At 38.4% G+C, this 9,564-nt stretch overlaps 3 protein-coding genes across 3 annotated transcripts; 1 reads left to right on the top strand and 2 right to left on the bottom strand.

Moving 5' to 3' along the window:
* The first annotated feature begins 1,759 nt into the window (after positions 1-1,759).
* LOC149200364 (EIN3-binding F-box protein 1-like) lies at positions 1,760-3,407 on the top strand. The gene has a single exon (XM_089400926.1). It carries the CDS (start codon positions 1,830-1,832, stop codon positions 3,405-3,407), a length of 1,578 nt encoding a protein of 525 aa, XP_089257052.1. The 5' UTR covers positions 1,760-1,829.
* A 22-nt stretch (positions 3,408-3,429) lies between these two features.
* LOC149200363 (alcohol dehydrogenase 1-like) lies at positions 3,430-4,511 on the bottom strand. The gene is made up of 5 exons (XM_089400925.1): positions 4,301-4,511; positions 4,109-4,191; positions 3,852-3,927; positions 3,651-3,712; positions 3,430-3,564 (listed from the first exon to the last, which is right to left on the bottom strand). Exons 1-5 carry the CDS (start codon positions 4,509-4,511, stop codon positions 3,430-3,432), a joined length of 567 nt encoding a protein of 188 aa, XP_089257051.1.
* On the bottom strand, positions 4,333-5,692 carry LOC149200362 (alcohol dehydrogenase 3-like). Its single transcript, XM_089399564.1, has 3 exons — positions 5,308-5,692; positions 4,998-5,134; positions 4,333-4,802 (listed from the first exon to the last, which is right to left on the bottom strand). Exons 1-3 carry the CDS (start codon positions 5,345-5,347, stop codon positions 4,722-4,724), a joined length of 258 nt encoding a protein of 85 aa, XP_089255690.1. The 5' UTR covers positions 5,348-5,692; the 3' UTR covers positions 4,333-4,721.
* Positions 5,693-9,564: the final 3,872 nt, after the last annotated feature.

The raw sequence follows: 9,564 nt of genomic DNA, 5'->3' as shown, positions 1-9,564 counted from the left end.
GCAATTTCCATACGTGAATGGTCTCTATCTAAACAGGGGTTTTAGATTCAGCATTACCTTGTGACTTGAATCAATCTAATTTTATAACAAATTATGCATCACTTGGGATACTTCACAATTGTTCTCAACATTAATCTACATTTTGTAATCATTTAAGCATCACTTTGGGATTACTTCACACTTGTTCTCAACATTAATCTACTTGTTTGTAACCATTTAAGCATTCACTTCGGGGGTATTTCACACTTGATCTCAACATTTGCAAATTCTCACATCTTTGACGAATGAATCGATTTGATTGAGTTAAGTATAAGAGTAGTCAATTCATGCTAGTATTTTCCAATTTCTCTCCCAACAATCTAAGTTTAAATTGATCATGCGGATTCCCCCTGGGATAGGCAGTCTCCTTGGTCGGGCAAGGCCATCAAGGTGTCATGCTAGTATTTTCCAATTTCTCTCCCAACAATCTAAGTTTAAATTGATCATGCGGATTCCCCCTGGGATAGGCAGTCTCCTTGGTCGGGCAAGGCCATCAAGGTGACAGTGAGTGGCTTGCGTATTATGCGTCTAGGTTGTCCCATTGAGGTTAGGACTTTTCCTCCTAGGTGATAATTTGAGTGGTAACAGTGAGTTTGGGTGATATTTATGAGTTAAACTTTAAAGAATAAGTCGGGATTGATTCAGATTCAGCTGATTAGACTCTGTTTCCTCTTAAAACATAGTCAAACTCCCGACTCCACTTGGACTGCGAAGAGTCTGATAACACTGCCAAGAAGCTTCGTATGGCATAAATTGCAGAGCAGTAAAGGCATTAGTGGACTGAAAATAAAATGTCATACAGATCAACTTGGTTAATAATTTACTCAGTCCATCTATATTTAAGAAGCACATCTATAATAATTGAAAAGCCACTGACCTTGAAGAAGAGGGGATGGTTGAGGTTCTGTTCCTCCATCTGTTTGAGGACTGCAAGCCAATCTACTCTTTTGGGCTTCATTATTCTCACCCACTTCATGATTAATTCAGATGGATCATCCTCTTCTGATAAACAAATTATATGTTTCATCAAGGCCTTGCTCCTTCCAGACAACTTTGGAGGCAGAGCTTCTATGAGCCTTTTTTTGCGTCTTATCCAATCCATTGTCGTCTACATCAGCCCACCTCAATCCCTTGCCCTTTACTTGCTGGTTGTCTTTATCTCCCCAACATCAGAATCTGATTCGTCCTCTGCATCTTCAACCTCAAATTCATAATACTTTTCTTCTTCGGTTGTCGCTGTTGCTATCGTTAATGGGTGTCCGGGGCTTTAATGTTTTGGACTTTTGATTTGTGGATTTTAAATCATTTGCTACGTTTCTTTCCATCCATTTTACCTTGTGCTTTTGCTTGTTCTTGCTGGGTTTAAGGCAACCTTTGACTATCATTTAGCATCTTAGGAGCAGGAGCCTTGGTTTTGTCTAGTTTTAGGCCTTCAGCTGCTGTGTAATTATTTGAATAATGAATCTTAATATTAACTTAAAAGGGATAAACGTATTATCACTCTATTCATCAATCTGGAATTATTCTCTGAACGATCTGTGGGTTTGTTTCAACTTTTCAAGTATGGTAGATGATTTACGAGGGTTGGTTGTGATCTGTTGGGTGCTGTAGCTAAATTTCAGTCTTTATGTTTGGTTTATTTGCCATTGAGGTAGTAAAAAAATGACTGGTGCTATATATCTTTTGTGCTGAGGGTGCTATACCTTGGATCTGCAGGTGATGAAGACTTTGGAAGGCCTAAGTTTTCTGGTCATGTGGATACAGATCTTTTCTTGTCTCTTGCACCTCGAATGGAAGTACTTTGCCCTCCTCGGAAAAGACTCCGTGGTAATTTCATCATACCATTCAGAGAGACAAAGCGAAGGCAAGAACAGAAAGATCTTATTAGCATGCTGCCTGATGAATGTCTTTTTGAAATATTCAGACATCTACCAGCAGCTCGAGACCGCAGCGTATCCGCGTGTGTGTCGAAGCGCTGGCTTATGCTCCAGAGCAGCATGCAGAGAAGTGAAATCAAGAGATCCAAGCCAAGCCCCAAAACTTGTGGAGAAACACCTAATAGAGACTGCTCAGAACAATGTAAACTGTGTCAAAAGAATGCAAGTTTTACTGAGAACAATTTTGAAGAGTTTTCCGATGATGGATTTGGTGAAGTGGAATATTTAGAGTCAGAGTCAACGGAGTTGGACGTAGGATGGAAAGGAACAGGTGAAAAGCAGCCAAGATGGGCTATTAGAGACCTGTCCAGGTGTTTGGAAGGAAAGAGAGCTACTGATATTAGGCTTGCAGCAATTTCTATAGGCATGGGTGGTCGAGGAGGACTAGGCAAGCTCAAAATCCGAGGAAATCACCCTTCCCGAGGGGTGAGTGATCTAGGTCTTAGTACAATTGGTCTTGGATGCCCAGCACTCAGGGTCTTATCTCTCTGGGATTGCCCCTTAATTAGCGGTAAGGGACTGTTGGCAATTGCTAAGGGCTGTCATCTGTTGGAAAAGCTTGACCTGTTCAACTGCCCATTGATTGGAGACAAGAGTTTGGAAGCTATTGCGGAAAATTGCCCTGGCTTATTAACCCTCAACATAGAAAGCTGCCCAAAAATCGGAAACAAGTCCCTGGAAGCAGTTGGGCAGCACTGTCCCAATCTTAAATCCTTATCCGTCAGTGACTGTTCTCTTGTTGGTGACCAAGGGATTATGTCTTTAGTGTCAAGTTCAACAAAGTTGGAGAAGGTGAAGCTGCAGGCCGTAAAAGTTACTAATCATACTTTAGCTGCTATCGGACTTTACTGCAAGAATTTAACTAAATTAACATTTGTAAATCTCCAGAAAGTCACAGAGAAGGGTTTTCAGGCTCTGGGAAATTCTTCAGTTATGCAAAAGCTGAAACTACTGTCAATTACCTGTTGTCGAGGATTAACAGACCCGGGTTTGGAGTCCATAGGACAAGGCTGCCCTAGTGCGCGCAAGTGTGAATTATTGTCTGACAAAGGTTTGAAAGCATTTACCAAAACTGCAATTTCGCTTGAAAATTTACAGTTAGAGGAACGCAATATGATATCTCACTTTGGCCTGATAGATGCTTTAGGAAGCTGTAGTGGAAAGCTGAAGGTGCTCACACTTGAAAAATGCACCGGGATCAAAGAGTCTGGACTTAGGGAAGTTCCAGTACCCACCTGTGAATCTTTGAAATCTCTTAATATTCGCTCATTCCCATTCCTTGGAAATGGATGCTTGGCTTTACTGGGACTCTGCAGGCATGGCACAAGATGCCATGGGCTTGGGACTCTTCTCGACCTCGACGAGACACGAGACACATACGGCGATAGACAGGCGGGATACCCATGTGATCAGCATATGCATAGTTGCTAAAACTGAGCGTATATTTACAATTTCAGAAGAGAGGGAAGGCAAGGCAGGGCAGACTAAATACGTCATGACAGGATTCGAAGGCTTGAATCATGGCCTTAACATTCCCCGTGCACTCGATACTGTAGTCCACCCCTCCATCAGTTTTCTCAGCAATAACCTGTAAAAGAATTTAATCAGCAGTTCTTGCAAGGCAAGGTAAAACTGTATTCAGCTTTAAAAGTTAATTAATATAAACTAAGTGACCTCTTGAACAGGCTTGGCATGGTCCAGTGGGTTAATAAATTCCGTTACACCAAAGAGTTTTGCTGTAAAAGGATCAAAAAAATTAGAAAGGAAAGGCAATTCTTCAGTCAAACATATACACACTGATTCACAAATGACGGAAATGGGCAATTTAACATATATACACTGATTAACAAATGGTGGAAATGGTCAATTTTCAACCTTTTTCAAATCTTTCACTGTTTAAATCGATTCCAATTATTCGAGAAGCTCCTGCAATTCTTGCCCCTTCAGTAGCCTGCATAGATTAACCCAAACAAGATGCGTAACAGAAAACTAAAGGGTACACTCATGATATTGGTCCCAAAATATTCAGGAACAGTGCTGAACTGTTAAATAATCATCATAATCCATTAATGACTGTAAAATAAGAGTATTGACACGAACATAAAGAGAGTACACTTTTCGTTAGTACTTACACCAAGCCCAACAGCCCCAAGGCCAAATACTGCTAATGTTGAACCCTTCTTGGGTTTGGCTACATTCAAAGCCGCACCCATCCCTGAATCCACAGCAAAATGACGTTTGAATGACATTTCTAATCTAGGAAACGATCATGGGTTTCACAATCATCAACCAAGTACATTAAGAAGTTCGCATGAAGTAGTTACCTGTTGAGGCACCATAACTCAGAACACAGATTTTGTCAAGAGGGGCCTCTGGATTAATTTTGGCAACACAACCGGCATGAGCAACAGTGTACTCGCTGAAAGTCGATGTACCAAGGAAATGGTAAATCGGTTTCCCATCTTTTGAAAACCTTGTTTTTCCATCATTTATCATAACCCCTCTCTCAGTGTTAATTCTCAGAAGATCACACATGTTGCTCTCCTCTGACTTGCAGTGTTTGCATTCTCCACATTCTCCAGTAAATACAGGAAGCACAGTGTCACCCTCCTTGAGGTCAGTCACCCCTTCTCCAACACTCTCAACAACCCTGTGTCAACCAACCTATAGTTAGTGAACAATAAATCACAAAGTTTCTGTCTCTTTTTCCCTTCTGAAATTCTACATGCCTACTAGTATAACTAATTAATTTATTTTGAATAAAAAACAGAGTGCATACCCAGCTGCTTCATGTCCCAAAATGCCGGGAAAGAGAGGGGTTTGGCCCTGCAACAGAAAGCAGTATGAGTATCAGTAATTTAATTTCACTGTTGAAAATATGTAATAATCAATGTTTGTAGTGACTTAATTGTATAAAGAGGAAGCTAATGTATCATACAGTGCAGGGGAATGCCACATATCCAGACTTTAATTTTTATTGATGTTTAATAAATTTAGTTCCAATAATTTTTCAAAGCATACCTTTGCTTCCCAGAAATAAACGTCTGTATGACACAAGGCAGTATAATGAATTTTAATTCTGACTTCCATTGCCTGTGGGGGAGCCACCTCCACTTCTTCAATCTTCAGAGGCTCCCCTGCTGCCCAGGCAACAGCAGCTGCAACAGATATACAAATATCAAAATATATCAGATTTCAAGAAGCACACATACAGTTTGCATAAATCCAACTTAACCCTGAAATTCAATTTTGCCCTGAAATGATATACATGAAATAAATAGAATGTGGCCATGACTCTTTGCACTGAACTGAACTCAACTGGAGTAATTACCTTTGCATTTGATAACCTGGCCTGCAGTAGAGCTCGCCATTTTCCTTTCTGCGCAAATGGTCTTCTCTCGCTATGGTAGTATTATGCAGGACAAACAAAGGCTTGCTTCTTGCGTTGGTGGTGAAGGCAGATATGGTTCCTGAATTTATATCCCACTTCCCTTGAAACACTGATAATCGAATGCGGTGAAGGCGTTGCGAAGTCAGGCATGCCATATTTGTCGGGATAAGCCTCCATGTCATTAGTTTGAATTAATGAGGGCATAGTTATCTGCAATATTTATGGAGTCCATGGTTATCTGGTGGCCTTACCTATCAGCCATACAGGATCTATGAAATCCGAGTCTGCGTTTTGCGTTTTTCCACTTAACTGCTAACAGAAACGCTTGAACAATTTCCTGTTGAATGTGGATGCCAGGTGTCAGTCTCAGAAACAAAAGGACGACGAAAAAGTCTTTCAAAGGAAGGCCTATCGGCCTAATTACTTATAAAAAAAATATTCACATTTAATAGCCCGATCTTTTGGGAAGTAACACGGTAAACTTCTGAGAAATTAATATTACACTTAATAAACATGTATTCACAAAAATCATAATAATAAACCTTAACCTCTATAATATTAATCTCTCTTTTTTTCTTTTTTTAACTTTAAGAACATTCTATGATATCATAATTAGGTTCAATTAACCAAGGGTATGCTTCATCATTTAATTATCTTTTAATTATTTTTTGTATTATCATTTTTTTAATTAAAGAAGGTGATAGATTGATAACCATACATATTCAAAAGTCTTAAGGAGGAGTGGAGGATAACCAACAACATTTGGGGTGGGAGGAGAAAGTCGTATTCTCTTAATCTTTGGATAAGGTTTTTAACGAGATGATAAATGGATAAGAATATATATTTATAGTTTTTGGTTGCGTTTATATTAAAAAAAAAAAAAGAGATGTTGTGTGTAATATTATTTGAAAAATTAATATTAGTTATAAATAAAATATTTTAATTTTATATTAAATATTAAATTTTATATAGTAAGATAAAGTAATTGAAATTAACATATATATACTAGGAGGGATATACATAATTTAATGCTTATAGTATTAGAAATGTGTAATTTAATGTAATGTAAACATTTTACCTTGGTGAAAATAAAATAAAAGTAACAAAATAATCTATTTAAGGGGGAAATTAAACTAGCCTCAATCTATCTTAATTCGATGTTATATTCAAATATATAATTGGCTGTAGAAAATAATGTTGAATCAATGCATGTTGGCATTGAACATTTGTCTAGATACGATTAGGGTGAGAAAAATATTAGGAAAAATGTAATTATTGCACTTTATTTGATATTTATGCCTATTTCGATCCACTTTTTACTAGGTTATAGTGGGTAAAATATAATAAAATATAATACTATAATATTATATTTTACCCAGTGTTTTCCCTCAACAAGTCCACTTCGTATTGTAATTTTTCTTTATATTTGAAGTTTAAAGATAAACAAACCCAACTATAAAATTAGTAGGGACGAGGGGGAATATTGACTGAAATGTAATATTTAGGCGGAGTGTGAAGGGAAATATTAAGTAAAATGTAATAATGTTACGTTTTCATTAGTATTTCCCCCCACCCCTGACCACTTTTTATTGGGTGGGGCTCGTAATAAGTATTGAGTAATGTATAATATTGTAAAATTATATTTTATCCAAGATTTCCCCTTACGTGATTCACTTTATATATATATATATATATATATATATATATATATGAGGTTGATAAGTAAACTTAACTCCTATGTAAACATTTGATCCCAGTTTAGCAGAGATGTTTTCATCTTTAATATTTTGATTCATAAAAAGCATAAAATTTATATTTATAATTAATTATAAATAATTATTAAACTAGCATAGATCTATCTTAATTCCGGATCGTCCATCTAACCTTGATAGATCCGAAATTAGAATAAATATTATCTTTAATTTTTAAATAATATTTTTAAATTAGTTAAATATTTAATTATTTAAATAATATTTATTTTTAAATATATTAAAATAATAAAAATATATTTTTAATTAATATAATAATAATAATTTAAATTTAATTTGTGATTTTATATAGCCTTAAGAGACCAATACTTTTCCTATTTTTTTTTTCCCATGGAATTGATAGTCTATCATCTTCCGTAGAAGCAGCAAAGCTAGTTACCTGTATCCACGCAGGGAGGTAATAGCCCAACAAAACTGTGAAAAATATCCATGAAAAATGCAACAGGATCAAAAAAGAAAAATATTATCTTAATCCATGCAGGGAGATAATATTCAAAACAAAGTACTGTGCTATTCATAAAAATAGCCGCATGCCAGATCAGTAACAATGATAAGAAATATGTACAAAAATATGATATCAAGAGCCCTGAATCTAATCCATAATGTCCATAAACAGTCGGTGATAGTATTGGTAGTGAGCTCCTTCATTCTGTTCTCGAATCAACCAGATGCCCGACTCCCGGATCACAGCTTCTTTGGAAAGGCAGTCAGCATCTGTGTTCCGCTCCCTGTAGATGTGATTACATGTAAAATAGTCAAAATTGGATATCAATCTTAAAGTCTCATCTAGTATGTGTCTCAATGACTATGACCAACAATAAGAACTTTTATTCAACCAGTTGCAAATAATTTTTGAGTCCCCAAACAATTGTAAAGCATGGTAATTCTTCTCCAAAGCAAAACGAATAATGTGCATGGCTGCTGATAGTTCCGCATAATTATTAGTACCCCTCCTTAATCCCATGATCAAGCTGTAAGAGTGCCTCTTTGATAAATGAAGAATAGCATCCCCACCACAACCTTCTTCTTATGCGGCCCCATCAAAATATGCCCAAGGCATTAGGGGGTCAATCAGTTCATGGGTGATGTTCCTTGTGCGAGGGGGCGGGGGGTCATCGGGGATGAGATCATAGTCTGCTTTGATCTTAGGAGCTATTATTGGCCACCAGGGAGGGGTATTCTGAAAAATATAAAGATTGCGGGCTATCCAAACAGCTTGGTAGAACAGCAAGGGGAGGTTCCTCAATTTGTGGGGTGTGACTGTGGAGTACCACAAGTTCTAGGCCTCTATGAGAGAGTTCGCTTGCGAGTCACATGGTGTGGGGGTGGTTGCTGTGACAAGGGCCCATAACTTACGGGCTTTAGGGCATTTCAAGAACAGGTGGGATGCAGATTCACTATCATTGTTGCAAAGATAACACCAGTGAGGACCATGGAAGGAACGCTTCACCAGGTTATCCCCCATGGGGATTTTATTTCTCAGAATGCACCACATTCATAATCTAGATCTGGGAGGCGCCTTCAGCTTCCAGAGGTGTTTCCACTAGGAATGAAGGATCAGGGTCTTCTGCGGCTCTGCTAGAACTAAGTATCCTTCCTTTGGAGAATATCTCCCGGACTTTGCCAAAGCCCAGATGAGCTCATCTTCTCCGTCGGTAATGCGAATATGAGCCTCCGAGAGAGCTTGTATATAGTCCCTCCAGGGTTGTTGCCAAAGTGGTGGAATGTTGAGCTGTAGGCCTGATTTCCAAGCTTGATGGAGGAGAGAGGAGTTTTTCTTATCTGCTATATGAGCAAGGTATGTAACATTTTGCTCTCCTAGGTGCAATAGAAGATCTGGAGCTAATCTGTGCATGTTCCCGCATCTAATCCACGGGTCAATTCCAATACGCACCTTTCTCCCCAAATGGATTCTCCAAGTAATGCCTGTTCGGATGGGATCCAAGGCTTTCAGGACAACCTTCCAAATGATCGATATACCAGCATTGAGTCTAACCAGTCTCCTGATCCAATCCAAAATTTGTAAAGGGGCAATGTATTTCGAGTAAGCCACTCTCGTCCACAAACTCTCTGAAGTGACCAACTGCCATCCTAGCTTCGCTGCGAGGGCTGAGGAAAAATCATCAAGCTTTTTGAGTCCCCAGCCTCCCCATTTTTATGGAAGGGTGAGGGCATCCCATTTGGCCCATGCAAAGATTCTTCCCGATTGACTACTCCTCCATAAGAATCTGCAGCAGAGTGTTTGAATCCTTGTCAAAATGCCTCTAGGAATCCAGGCTAGGGACATCCAATAGAATGGGGTTGCTTCCAAGACACTCTTGATGAGTGTGAGTCGGCCAGCCCGAGATAAAAATCTGAGGTACCATATGCTGAGTCTCTTTTCCAACTTGGAAATGAGCCAAGTCCAATCCGCTATCTAGTATCCAAT

Source organism: Pinus tabuliformis, chromosome 2_1, assembly GCF_031772625.1.
Source record: "Pinus tabuliformis cultivar Carrire ecotype Pingquan chromosome 2_1, CPIR1, whole genome shotgun sequence".
In the NCBI taxonomy this organism is placed as follows: Eukaryota; Viridiplantae; Streptophyta; class Pinopsida; order Pinales; family Pinaceae; genus Pinus; species Pinus tabuliformis.
This window is presented reverse-complemented; position numbering and strand designations above follow the sequence as displayed.